The following is a 14,829-nucleotide window of genomic DNA, read 5'->3' on the forward strand; positions in this document are numbered from 1 at the left end:
AGGGTAATATGCCTCCCAGCACCGGGATCAGCGGAGCCGCGAGGCCTCCCGGCACCGGGATCAGCGTGACAGGAGGCATTGCCCAAACCCCCTGATCGCCCTGCGGCTCTGTGTGTGACAGGGGGCGGGGCCACAACCTCCCTATCCGCCCTGCTCTGTTCGTGACGGGGGAAGGCACCCCAACCCCCTGATCAGCCCTGCTCTGTGCCTGATAGGGGGGAGCTCCCCAACCCACTGATCGCCCTGTGGCTCTGTGTGTGACAGGTGCAGCGCCACAACCCCCTGATTGGCCCTGCTCTGTGTGTGACAGGGTGCAGCGCCCCAACCCCCTGATCGGCCCTGCTCTGTGGGTGATAGAGGGCGGCGCCCCAACCCCTGCCCCCCAAGGGCCCTGCTCTGTGTGTGACGGGGTAGAACCATAACCTCCCCATCGGCCCTGCCCTGAGTGTGACAGTGGCGGCGCCCCAACTCCCCTATTGGCCCTACTCTGTGAGTGACAGGGGGGAGCTCCTCAACCCCCTGATCAGCCCCGCTCTGTGCATGACAGGGAGGAGCTCCTCAACCCCCTGATCGGCCCTGCTCTGTGTGTGACAGGGTACAGAGCCCCAAGCCCCCTGATGGGCCCTGCTCTGAGTATGACGGGGCAACGCCCCAACCCCCTGATCGGCCCTGCTCTGTGCGTGACGGGGTGACGCCGCAACTTCCCTATCGACCCTGCCTTGAGTGTGACAGGGGGCGGTGCCCCAACCTCCCAATCGGCCCTACCCTGAGCATGACGGAGGATGGCATTTCAACCTCCTGATCTGCCCTGCTCTGTCATGACGGGGCAGCGCCCCAACTCCCCAATCGGCCCTGCTCTGAGCCCGACCAGGGGCTGCACCTAGGGATTGGGCCTGCCCTCTGCCACCCAGGAGCAGGCCTAAGCCAGCAGGTCATTATCTCTTGAGGGGTCCCAGACTGCAAGAGGGCATAGGACGGGATGAGGGACCCCCCTTCCCCCCGAGTGCACAAATTTTTGTGCACCAGGTCTCTAGTATCTTTATAATAAAACAAAAATATATTGCTGAAGGAACTGATGTTATGGATTTAAAAATAACAACTTATTGGTAGAAGTATTAGTAAAGATATATGGAAAGTTATGTCACTGATTATTTTAGAGGAATTTTCTAAATATAAAGCCAAACCATAAAATAAAAGAAATCAGTAGTTTTAAGTGAAATATTTAGACTTTTATATGCCACAAAACACCTAACCATTAAAATATAAAGAATAAACAAGAAAAGATATTTCCAACTCTATTATTAAAATATAAAGAACTCTTAACAAATCATTCTTATAGACAGGGACCCCAGGAGGAAAAAAGGAAGTGTAAATGACCAAAAATATATAAAGAAAAAAATTAATCTTTAGTATTAAAATAATGCTAATTAAAACTTTGAGGTACGTTTTTATACCTGGCAGATTGACAAAATTTTGTTTATTTTTTTATGACTAAATTCATTTTTGGTAATGGGGTTACTAGCATTTTATGTAATTTGATATAACCTTTTCAGAAGGCAGTTTGGATATCTACACTAATAAAAGACAAACATGCAAATTGACCGTACCTTTGCTACACCCTAATCCACACCCACCAGCCAATCAGAGCGACTATATGCAAATTAACCCAACCAAGATGGCGGCTGGCAGCCATGGAGCTGGAGCGTGCGGAGGCTTGGTTGCCCCAAGGATGGAGGAAGCCAAGCTTCCCGCCTGCCGCAGCCAGCTCTGAGCTCCACTCAGAGCAACAAAGTTTCAATTATAGAAGGTAAATAAACCCCAGATACCTGCTTTCAGCCGGCTGTGGCCACGGAGTTGGAGCAAGCTGGAGGCTTCCCTCCCGCCCGCCCTGGCCAGCTCTGAGCTCCTCTCAAGGCTACAAAATTACAATTATAGAAGGTAAATAAATCCCAGAATAAAAAGAAAAAAAGGAGAGACTGGGAGCTTCCGTCGCTGGAGGGGCTTGGCCAGCCTGAAAACGGCCCTCATCCCCTCACCCAGCCTGGCCAAACCTCCATGGGGTGAGGGTCCCCACTGGACGGGGGCACTTGACCAACCTGAAAACAGCCATCAGCCCCTCAACCAGGCTGGCCAGGCACCCCAGTGGGGACCCCTACCCTGAAGGGGGTGTGACCAGCCTGCAAACACCCATCAGCCCCTCACCTAGGCTGGCTAGGCACCCCAGCGAGACCCCCATCCTGATCCAGGACACCCTTCAGGGCAAACCAGCTGGCCCCCAAACGTGAACCAGGCCTCTATCCCTTATAATAAAAGGGTAATATGCAAATTGACTCTAACAGCAGAACGACTGGGAATGACTGGTCACTATGACACACACTGACCACCAGGGGCCAGATGCTCAATGCAGGAGCTGCCCCCTGGTGGTCACTGCGCTCCCACAGGGGGAGCTCTGCTCAGCCACAAGCCAGGCTGATGGCTGCCAGTACAGCGGTGGTGGTGGGAGCCTCTCCCACCTCCTCAGCAGTGCTAAGGATGTCTGACTGCAGCTTAGGCCTGCTCCCTGCTGGCAAGTAGACATCCCCTGAGGGCTGCCGGGCTGCCAGAGGGATGTCTGATTGCCAGCTTAGGCCCAATCCCCCGAAGAGCAGGCCTAAGCCAGCAGATGGTCATCTCCCGAGGGGTCCCAGACTGCGAGAGAGCACAGGCCAGGCTAAGGGACCCCCCCCCCCCCCTCAAGTGCACAAATTTTTGTGCACTGGGCCTCTAGTATTCAATAAAAGCCTTAAAATCCCAAAGTATACTTTTTAGCTAGTTCTACTTCTAGAATGTATTATCCTATATAATAAAAGGCTAATATGCAAATTGACCAAGTGGCAGAACAACCAGTCACTATGACCTCCACTGACCACCAGGGGGCAGACGCTCAATGCAGGATCTATCCCCTGGTAGTCAGTGCGCTCCCACAGGGGGAGCGCCGCTCAGCCAGAAGCTGAGCTCAAGGCTGGCAAGTGCAGCAGCAGTGGCGGGAGCCTCTTCCGCCTCCACAGCAGCGCTAAGGATGTCTGACTGACGGCTTCGGCCTGCTCCCCGGGCTCCTGGACTGCAAGAGGGTGCAGGCCCGGCTGAGGGACCTCCCGCCCCACCCCCAGTACACGAATTTCATGCACTGGGCCTCTAGTAAACACATAATTATGGATAAGTACAAATATTTACTATAAGAATGTTTATTAAAGCATTATTTTATAAAAGAAAAATATTTAAATAGCTTAAACATCCAAAAATGGGAATTGGTAAAATAGTTATAATTGCTATTTTTGCAGTATGACGTGCAAGCATTAAACATGCACTAGAATATTTAGGGTGCATATATGTTTATCAGGGTTATATCCTCTTGTTGTATTGATCCCTTTAGTATTATGAAGTGGCCTTCCTTATCTCTTGTTATGGCCTTCACTTTGAGGTCTATTTTGTCTGATATAAGTATTGCTACCCCAGCTTTTTTTTCATTTCCATTTGCCTGAAAGATATTTTTCCATCCCTTCACCTTCAGTCTGTGTGAGTCCCTTCTAATGAGGTGGGTCTCTTGTAGACAGCAAATGTATGGGTCATGTTTTTTTATCCATTCAGCCACTCGATATCTTTTGATTGGACCATTTAGTCCATTTACATTTAAAGTTATTATTGAAAGGTACTTGTTTGTAGCCATTTCTATTTTTTTGTGGCTGCTTTCTTTCTGGGCTTTTTATTTCTTCTTTTTACACCAGTTCCTTTAGCATTTCTTGTATTGCTGGCTTGGTGGTGATGAACTCCTTTAGCCTTTTTTTGTCTGTGAAGCTTCTTATTTCCCCTTCAATTTTGAATGATAGCCTTGCTGGATAGAGTATTCTTGGATTTAGTCCTTTGCTTTGCATCACTTTGTAAATTTCCGTCCATTCTTTTCTGGCCTGATGTGTTTCTGTTGAGAAATCGTTTGATAATCTGATGGGGGACCCTTTGTAGGTAACTCTCTGTTTCTCTCTTGCAGCCTTTAAGATTCTCTCTTTGTCTTGTACATTTGCCATCGTTATTATGACGTGTCTTGGTGTCGGTCTTTTGGGGTTCATCTTGCCTGGGACTCTCTGTATTTGTGTAACTTTTTTCTTCCCCATATCTGGGAAGTTTTCTGTCATTATTTCTTCAAATAGATTTTCTAATCCTTGCTGCTCTTCTTGTCCTTCTTGCAGCCCTATTATGCGTATGTTACTTCGTTTCATGTTGTCCTGAAGCTCCCTTAGGCTCTCCTCCTGTTTTTTAATTTTTTTCTCCAGTTGCTGTTCAGATTGAGCTTGTTTCTCTGCCTTATCTTCTAACTCACTAATTCGGTCTTCTGCTTCTTCTAGTCTGCTGTTGAAACTTTCCATGGTGTTTTTGATTGTAGCTATATCACTTTTCATTTCTTCCTGATTCTTGCATAGGTTGTTGATTTTCTCATCCATCCGGTGAATGAATTGTACAACCATTATTCTGAATTCTTTTTCTGTCATGTTGCACGCTTCAGCTTCATTAATTTCCTTTCTTGGTGATTATTCATTGTCTTTCCTCTGGGTGTTGTGTCGTCTCTTCATTCTGATTATCTCCTGATGGTTCAAAGGTCGAGTTGCGTGGGCCTGGGCCGTGCGCAGTGGGAGGCTCCCACCACCCTAGTGTCACTGAAGAGCTCTGACACTAAGATGTGTGGTTGTTGTTGGTTGGTGGGAACCAGGCTCGCTCTGTGTCAGTGTTGCCAACACTCAATGTGGCCTCGCACGTGCCCTTAGAATTAGGGACCCTGCCTGCACTGTGCTGAAATAGAGGCCCCCCTGGAGCGTGTTTAAAACCAGAGCAGAGCCCCCTAGCTTGCGCCAGGAGTCAGAGTTCCCCAAGAGTTCAGTATCAGAGTCTCTGTTGCTTCGCACAACCTCACCTTGAGAATCAGGGTCCCTGTGTGCCCTTGCACCAGGAATTGGATTCACTGGCTGTTTGTATGAATGCACAGGAAATCAGGATCTCAGGCGCAGGTGATAAGAAACACAGTCAAGTCACTGGTGCTTGGTGCTGCCTCCTGCCCTGAGAAACCGGGTCCCTGGGCCTGTGCTAGGCGGACAAACTCCCGTTCGCGCGATTGCTCCCAGCTCAGGGCTCCGATGCCAGCAGTGCGCGCAGGATTAGTTCCTGGTGGTGTGCTCGCTTATGCCCCCAGCCCAGGGCTCCGATGCCAGCAGTGCGCGTAGGATTAGTTCCTGGTGGTGTGCGCGCTTATGCTCCCAGCCCAGGGCTCCAAAGCCAGCAGTGCGCGCAGGATTAGTTCCTGGTGCTGTGCGCGTTTTTGCTCCCAGCCCAGGGCTCCGAAGCCCACAGTGCGCGTAGGATCAGTTCCTGGTGGTGCGCGCGCTTATGCTCCCAGCCCAGGGCTCCGAAGCCCGCAGTGCGCGTAGGATCAGTTCCAAGGTGCTCGCGCACTTTCAGGCCAAAGTTTCTGCAGCGCTGAGGCCCCGGCAAGGGGTAGGTCTATCAGTTAGTTACTCTGGCACTGCCGGCGATCCTGGGGGAAGGGGGGATGGGCTCTGTTACTCACGGATCTGCAGCAGGGATTTCTGAACTTTCCGTGTCTGCAGGTCTGTAGCTGTGGTCACAGGTCTCTGTCCCCAGTGGCTGCAGGGTCCTGGTATGTGTCTGAGATCAGACTGGGTGGTGCTGAGGCCAGGATCCTAGTCTCAAGCAGCTCTGTTTCCCAAGATGGCGTGGTCGCTGTGCCTTTGCTGGCTGCCCAGGAGTGTCTGCGCCAGGAGCAGGACTCCGCCGCCTAAGACTACCGGGTTTAGCAGCCCCTTAGAAGACTTGCAGAGTCTAACTGTCCCTAGCTCATACACACTCACCACACACGTCCACACATTCCTCTATCACTTCCTTGCACTCTCACACTCTCTCCCTCCCTACCTTCCTGCTGGTCGCCATTTTTCCAACCCATGCACTAGAATATTTAATGACATTGACAGATGGTTGTGATTTAATGTTAAATGAAAAAGACATTACAGAATAGGATGAACTGTAATCTTATAAAAACAAAAATGTATATGTAAGGGGATGAGGATATATTTTAAACATATTAACATTGTCTTTGGTGGGATTATGATGATTTTCCTTTGTGCTAATCTGTATTTACTACAGTGCATATGTGTTCCTTTTTCATAAGACAAATGTTATTTTGTTAAATTAAAAAGGTGAATTTTTAGGTGCAAATAATTTGAATAACTGAATTTTTTTTTTTTTTGTAGGCCAAATCGATACCTCCTTTTTGACCTGGTGCAGTATGTCTTTGCTATGAGTCACAGACCCTTCCTCCCATACCCTTTGCCACGTTTTGCCTATCAGTAAGTAAAGCACTTCTTTTTGTGCCTTCTAAAATAGAGCTAACTAGATACATTTGTTCATAATGCTCTCTCACTTGGGGTTATAGGGAGTATGTTCCTTACAGTGAAGTCTCGGAATCTCTAACTAGAATGTTGTCCTAATATCTTGATGTTAGTCTAGGAAAGAAACAGAGACATCTAAGAAAGGGAAATGCAGAATAGTGTGGATGAGAAAAACGATGTGTTGAGGGGTTAAATCTGCAGTTCTTCAAATTCTCCAATTAAAAATCACTGAGTTTTAATATGGAGAAGTATCTTGGCAGGTTGGATAAAGGAGAGATCAGGTTTCTGTTTCATATCACTTACCCAGAGTGGCAAAGGGACTCCTCTTTATTAAACCATTCTGGTCATGCAATTGGGGAAAGGAGCTAGGTTGGTTCAGACTTGGCCTATGGTTGCCTTGTCTTATTTCCTTGCTTCTTAGTTCACTTCTTCCATTTGTAGGTTTAGAAGCTCAGAATTATGTCACACACTTTCACGTCCAGTTTGCCAGATTTTTTTTTTATAAACCAGCATGGCAGTTCACTCCTTCATTTGTTTGTTCTTCAAATGCCTGCTGTGTCATAGGCAATGCACTAGGCACTCGAGATGTTACAGTAAGCCCTGTTATAGAGGTATCAGAACAGTAGTCGATTAGAATGTAGTGTGATGATAATATCTATGGAGAGTGTTCTATTTTTAGGCTGTCTCTACTTCCTCCTCATTTAATACTTATAATGACTCTAAGTATGTAAGGAAGAGTGTATAGTGTGAGTAAAAGAGGGAGGCTAGGACAGAGCATGAGGAATACCTACATTTAAAGAACCAGCAGAATAACAACTTTGTCAAGGAGGCTAAAAAAGCGTAATAAGAATGTTTAAGTGAAAAATGTAGAGTTTGGAAGCCTAAATACCGAAAGAAAAGTGATGTTTTGATTTTTTTCTTTTTAAAAATTTTTTTTTCAATTATGGTTTACATGCAGTATCATTTTGTATTAGTTTTGGAAAAGGAGTGTTTTAAGGAGAGAATGAATGAATGTTTTAAGAAGGGGAGCATTGCCCTGGCTGGTATGGCTCGGTTGGTTGGGTGTTGTCCTCTGCACTGAAGAGTCACCGGTTCAATTCTCAGTCAGGGCACATGCCCTGGTTGCGGTTTCGATCCTCAGTTGGGGTGTGGCAGGAGGTAGCCAATCAGTGTTATGCTCTCACATTGATGTTTTTCTCTCTCCTCCTCTCCCTTCCTCTCTCTCTAAAAGTAAATTAAAAAAATAAAATAATTTTAAAAAAACGAAGGGGGAGCATTGCTATTTGTTCACATCTCTATCTCTAGCACCTAGAAAATGCTTGGCACACAGTAGGCATTGTTAATATTTGCACACTACTCAGCTTGCCCTACATCCTTAATGGAAGCATATTTGAATGTCTGAGGCTTACATTAGATTGAATTTCAGACTTCTGAATGTTGGATCATTTTGCTTGTTTTGTTGGTGGTGGTAGCTTTATTTTACTTTTTAAGATTAGTTGTCACTTTGGTAGAGAATAAGCAGCGTCAGCAGTTACAGCGGTCAGGCTGGGTTAACTTGAAAGAAAAGGTAACCTCACAGAGAGTTGTGCCAGGATGTTGGTTCTTTTCTTTCTTTTAATTTTTTATTGATTTCAGAAAGGAAGGGAGAGGGAGAGATAGAAACATCAGTAATGTGAGAAAATCATTGATCCACTGCCTGCTGTACACCCCACACTAGGGATCGAGCCCACAACTCAGGCATGTACCCTGACCAGGAGTCGAACCAAGAACTTTCTGGTTCATAGGTTGGCGCTCAACCACTGAGCCATGCTGGCTGGGCAGTTTTCTTTAAAGAAAAATGCCTCTACAGCAGTCTCTCTTCCTGTGGTTCTTATAACCTAGCTTGAATATTGGGCATAGAGACACTTACCCCATGTGCTATATTTATTCCTTTGTCCAGATGGATAGCACGACTCTTTGAAATCAGTCCATTTGAGCCCTGGACAACGAGGGATAAAGTGGAGCGGGTGAGTATAAGTGTGTTGAACATCTACCTGGATAGATGCTGGGCAGGGAGCTGCATAGATGGATAAGTTAGGAAAAGGTGAAAGATTTATATGATCTGAAGAGGAACCCAATTATAGAGACTGGCAGTTAGAAGTGATTTTTGTTTGCTTGTTTGCTTGGGTTATTTTCATGCTCTTGTCTATCTTTTACCCTCCTGGAAAGGTCAGCCCTCTACTTGTGCACTCAGACTCTCCCATTCTCAGCTTGCTCCAGGGTGTGGTTCCTCCGCTACTTTTTCTCTGATGCTACTAATTTTTCTTTCTCTGTTGGCTCATTTCCCTTAACATACAAACATGCCATAAGATCTCCACTCTTTTTAAAAACAAAACCGTCCCTTCTCACCCTGTTTGTGCCATTGCATGAAAACTCCTCAGAAGGGCTGCTGTACCTGCTATTGACAGTTTTTACTTCATTCCTTCTTTAACACACTTCACTCAGGCTTTTATTCACATTTTGCCCCTAAAATTGGTTTTTTCAAGGTTGCCTGTGATCTCCATTCTGCCAAATCCATAGTGAGTTTTCTGACGTCTCGCTGATGAGGTGCTCTCTCCTTGCAACCCTGGATTTCCATCTCTTTTCTGGCCACTTCTACATTCTCTTGCATTTCCTCCTCTCATTGGGCCATGCTTTTCGGTCCGCCTTCCTGGGTCATTTTCTTCCTGATCTCTAAATGTTGGGGGACCCAAAGGCTCTCTTCTCAGCCTTTTGCCATCTTTGCTTATTCTCTAAATGACCCTCACCTAGTCCCATGCTCCAGCTGCTGTCTGTAACTCATAACTGCAGTTTTATCTCCAGCCCTGAATTGCCCCCCAACCCAGCTGTAGGCTCTTACCAATTTAGATAATACTACAGTCATCTGAAATAGAACATGTCCATAAATAGAATTGCAAACCTGCCTCTGTCATCACAATTAACAGTATCACTATTAGCTCTGTTTGTCAAGTCAAAAATGTAGGATTTCTTCCTTTCCCATCCAGTCTAGATCTAAATCAGTGCTCTCCCATAGAACTTCTGCAGTGCTGGCTGGGAATGTTTTATGATCTACAGCAGCGGTTCTCAACCTGTGGGTCGAGACCTCTTTGGCGGTCGAACGACCCTTTCACAGGGGTCGCATAAGACCACCCTGCATATCAGATATTTACATTACAATTCATAACAGTAGCAACATTACAGTTATGAAGTAGCAATGAAAATAATTTTATGGTTGGGTCACAACATGAGGAACTGTATTTAAAGGGCCAGAAAGTTGAGAACCACTGATCTACAGTGTCTAAGATGTAACCGCTAGCAACATGTCACTATTGAACACTTGACATGTGGCTTGTGTGACTCTAGAAATAGGCTTTGAATTTTATTTAATTTTAGTTCATTTAAACTTAAATTTGGTTAGTGGCTATCGTATCAAAGAGCACAGCTCTAGACAATCAGCAGGTATGATTCTGGCAACCCTCAAATATGCTCCAGATCTTACAACTTCTCCCCTTTCTACCTTTTTATTCAGCTTGGTATGAAAATGTTTATAATAGTATTTAAATTTTTCAACTTATAGAAAGGTAAAGGAAATAATTGTCTCTCCTCTGCCCACTTTAATCCAAGTGGCTAGCGTCTTCTTTCTTATTGCCTTGAGCAGTCTCCTGTTGCCTCTCTGGTCCCTCTGCAGTGTTGGACTCCAGAGCTCTGGCTCTTCCCAGCCTGCTGTCTCCCATTCTAGTCTGACTCATTGATCAGTCACCCACTGTCTATAAAAGTTTCTAGGGAGGACACAAAATAAAAAAAAAATAATATACCACCTCTACCTTTGAACACCTGTTGACCTTTTATCAATAAGAAACAGCCAGATTGTCCTCTAAATGTTACCCGAAAACTGAAATGTAGAGAAGATGAAAAAATAGTCCTTGGGGAACAGATGTGAATGGACAGCATTATCTTCCCATCTGATAGGATGGAAAGCCAAGACCATTTCAAGGTGTCCTGTACATTCATGAAAGATTGGGCAAGAGAACTAATTGTCAGAATACTTCATTGTATCTTGCACTAATGTGCCTCTCACATTTGTAAGTGAAAAAGTGTTAGTACAGTAGGCTGAATGGGTTTTAGATTTTGTTTGGAGGTTGCTTTACAGCACTGGTAAAAGAATTGCAGACTTTGTCGGGTGGGAGAATGAAGAATCTTTTTAAGTCTTATAGTTCATTCTCCTCTACAAACAAGATCGGTTTGGATTTTTAGATCTGAGCATTAGTCAACCAGGTTAAGTATAGCTGGAGCACAAAGGTTAATGGATTATCTCTTAATGAGCAAGGACAAATGCTAGTTATTTCTGTAATTCAACAGTTAAAACTGAGGCAGAAAGCCTGTGCTCAGAACATGGACACACAGGCTTTAAATCCTATATTTTACTTAAAACCTATAAAGCCACCCCTGACAAATTTGACGACCTATGCCTCTCACTTTAGATTTATTTCTGTTTAAATCTCTAGAATGACTCTCCTAGAGCCTATGTTCTATGCTCATGGATAGTGCTGGGGACCTTTGAGCTGCTATTTGGTGAACTTGCCCTTTTTTCCTTAAACCCTTTGCCTGTGGTCAACTTTTAGAGAGTGCTGGAACCAAGCACTGCCACATATCCTTTGAAAACAGTGAAGTATCAGTAATGGGTCTCAGCTGGAGGATTGAGTGCTTGCTGGATAGCATGTGGCGTTCTCGGACAGCATTCAGTGTTCTCTGTGGTTCTTTGTTCAAAGGTTCACATCACCGACATGACATTGCCTCACTTGCCTGGCTTGGAAGACCTTGGTATTCAGGCCACACCCCTGGAACTGAAGGCCATCGAGGTGCTGCGGCGTCATCGCACTTACCGCTGGCTGTCTTCTGAAATGGATGAGGTGAAGCCAGCCAAGACTGTCAACTTTTAGTGGCCTCTGAGCTGCCCTGGGTTTTTGGTGTCATTTGGGTCATCTGGCTAGTGACTAGTCCACTTTCATCAGAGAATCCTGTAAACAGTGAATAAGATCTCTCTATTAAAACATCTGAGATTATATTCTGCAACAGTTTTTCCTTTCTTGATTTATGAAATGAGAAATTTAGCCATTTAGAGCTTAACATAATTTTTGTTTAAAAATATATATTTAATAATGACTTGTATCATTTATCCTCTGTAATGCTGAAGGATTGGAATTTCACTGTGTCAAGCTACTTCTATAAGAAGGACTCCGTTTTAATGTCAAAATATTATGACAACCACAAGTGATAGGTGATTATCTCTTACTATCCATTAATTGAGAAAATATATAATGTTCCATAACTAATCAGAATTTATTTTTAAAATTTTAATGATAACTATATATATTTTTAAAATAGTACATACATATAAAAAATTGTGGACAGATTTTCAAACTGCATGCAGTAATTCCATAGTCCTCTGCTCAGACCTAAACTACCTGAAGTCTGTCCCCCCTGCTATTAGGACAGCTAGATGATTTCAGATACATGGAAATAGAAAGGTTCTCTCCACGCGAAGGAGGTGCCACAGTCTCTCTGCAGTGATGACTAATGCACAGGAATTAGGACTTTTGTGTAAGTTGATATTACAGCCAAGACCCAGATGATCAGTTGGTTTAGTCAGCAAATTCCTCAGTACAGTATAATTAAAAACTCTCATAATTCAAGGTGAAGCCATCACACCGCCTTAGGTGACCCATTGCTAGGAGACCCAAGGTTAGGCACTGCTTTCCACCACAGTTCAGCCCCTTGATATGTAGGTGGGGATGTCAGTGAAAAAAATCCTGTTCAGTTACACTAACACCCATCTCATTCTTCGAGTAAGGAATGTGGATGTTGAAGGTGTTTTATATATAACAACCTGGGCAGGTGCACTGACCAGAATCGAACCATGACCTTCTGATTCATAGGTTCATGTTCAACCACTGAGCCACACTGAAGGTGAGTTTTCTACCTTCCATTCTCTACATGTTATAGAATCTTGTCCCAAAATGGACAAAAGTGTACTATTAAGTGTGGTTTGTGGACCAGCAACATCAGCATCACCTGGGAACTTGTTAGAAATACTGAAAACCAGGCCCTACCTACTTCAGACCTGTTGAATTAGGGTCTGTGTTTTATTTTATTTTAATCCTCACCAGAAGATATGGGGTTTTTTTTTGTTGTTGTTTGTTTTTTGTTTTTAATGATTTGAGAGAGAGAGGCAGGGAGAGAGAAAAACATCAATTGGTTGCCTCCTGTATGTGCCCCAACCGGAGATCAAACCAGCAACCTAGGTATATGTCCTGACGGAATCAAACCTGCATGGGACGATGTTCCAACCAACTGAACCACCTGGCCAGGCAGAGTGCATTTTAGATAGGTCCCTGGGAGATTTGTATGCACATGGTGTAAAAAGCCCTGATGTACAGACATGCTGTGTTAGAGTAGAGCAGTTCCTGTTATTAAGTCAGGTGGCTGAGCCCCACCACAGACCTACTGAATCAGAATCTCTAGAGAAAGGGCCTAGGAATTTTATTTTTATTCTCATGCACAGTAATACGTGAGAATCGGTGCTCTAGGGAAAGGTGCCCAACTTCAGCTTCACTTTTTTTCTTCAGTTAAATTTATCTCTTGTTATTGCCCCTAATACTCCTGCTTGCCATAAGCCAGCCAGTAGGCACACAGATGAGTGGATTTGACTTGAAAATAAATAATAATTCTGTAACACACAGCATCTCACAGTATCTGCATATTCATTCTGTTTCCGCATCAACTTATAACTCATAATGCTATCTACTTGCTTTCCCTAAAACCAGGATAATTTTTCTTTCTTGTCACACCCAGTGCCCCTGCTTATATTTTGTAATGCATTCTTTATTATCCTGACATGAAAGTCATAGCTACTATAATCTACCTAACATGAAATCAAAATATAATCCTATATAATAAAACCCTAATATGCAAATCGACCGAACGGCGGAACTACTGGTCACTGTGACACGCACTGACCACCAGGGGGCAGACGCTCAACGCAGGAACTGCCCCCTGGTGATCAGGGCGCTCCCACAGGAAGAGCGCTGCTCAGCCAGAAACTGGGCTCATGGCTGGTGAGCACAGTGGCGGTGGCGGGAGCCTCTCCCACCTCTGCTGCAGGCAGGCGGTAAGGAGCAAGGCGTCCCAGACTGCGAGAGCCCCGGACTGCAAGAGGGATGTCCAACTGCCAGTTTAGGCCCGATCCCCTCAGGCTAAGCCGGCAGGCGGACATCCGTGAGGGGTCCCGGACTGTAAAAGGGTGCAGACTGGGCTGAGGCCCCCCCCCCCCCCCCCCCATACACACACACATATCACAGTGCATGAATTTCATACACCAGGCTCTGGTACGTAATTAAAAACAGTACTCCAGTGTATTGGTGTGTGAGCACAACTACACGGAAGCCATAATGAAGTCAACTGCTTGCATCCAGGTGGGCAGTCAAAATAGGCACCAATGTACACTGGTCTCAGGAGGAAGGGGTTATATTGGTCACTTAAATACTGTGAACACCATGTCAGCTTCTGAATTAGTGAACAGCTTTTTTTATTGAAGTATAATCGACTTAAAATAGTATATTAGTTTCATGTGTACAGCATAGTGTTTCAACATTTGTATGCACTGCAATATGATCATTGCAGTAAAACAGTTACCATCTGTCACTATGCAAAGTTAGTACAATATTATTGACTGTTTCCCCATGCTGTACCTTACATCCCCATGACTTATTTATTTTATAACTAGAGGCCCGATGCACGAAATTTGTGCAAGGGGCTCGGCCCCCGCTGCCGTGGCGGCGGCCTCTGCCTTGGCCCTGCCACCGTGGCTTAGTCCGGAAGGATGTCCAGTTAAATTATCATATTATGATTTTATTATTATAGATTGGAAGTTTATGCCTTTTGATCTCCTTCACTTATTTCATACCCGCACCCCTAGCCCCCTCTGGCAACCCCCATTCTGTTCCCGATGCATCTGGGTTTTGCTTTGTTTTGTGTTTTAGAGTCTACATATAAGTGAAATCATATGGTACTTGTCTTTGTCTGACTTACTTTACTCAATACCCTCAAGGCCCATCCATGTTGCAAATGGAAAGATTTCATTCTTTATGGCTGAGTAGTATTCCATGGTTATATATATACCCCATTTTCTTCATCCATCCACCCATCTATCCATCCATTGATGAACATTTAGGTTCTTTCTATATTTTGGTTATTGTAAATAATACCATGAACATAGGGGTGCATATATCTTTTCTGATTAGTGTTTTCATTTTCTTTGGATAGATAACCAGCAGAGGAATTGCTGAATCATATTGGTAGTTCTTTAAAAATTTTTTGAAAA

General features: G+C 44.7%; 1 protein-coding gene across 1 annotated transcript in view; it reads left to right on the plus strand.

Moving 5' to 3' along the window:
- The window catches only part of NDUFA9 (NADH:ubiquinone oxidoreductase subunit A9), a 43,619-nt gene extending 32,097 nt beyond the window's left edge, over positions 1–11,522 (plus strand). The window contains exons 9-11 of the mRNA XM_070409555.1: positions 6,294–6,389; positions 8,371–8,437; positions 11,219–11,522. Of these exons, the coding sequence (XP_070265656.1) occupies positions 6,294–6,389; positions 8,371–8,437; positions 11,219–11,389 (334 nt within the window). The 3' untranslated portion in view covers positions 11,390–11,522. The remainder of the gene's footprint in view (positions 1–6,293; positions 6,390–8,370; positions 8,438–11,218) is intronic.
- Positions 11,523–14,829: the final 3,307 nt, after the last annotated feature.

The sequence above is a fragment of the Myotis yumanensis genome, unplaced genomic scaffold (assembly GCF_028538775.1).
Source record: "Myotis yumanensis isolate MYYU_CA2020_CCGP unplaced genomic scaffold, mMyoYum1.0.hap1 SCAF_3, whole genome shotgun sequence".
Classification (NCBI taxonomy): Eukaryota; Metazoa; Chordata; class Mammalia; order Chiroptera; family Vespertilionidae; genus Myotis; species Myotis yumanensis.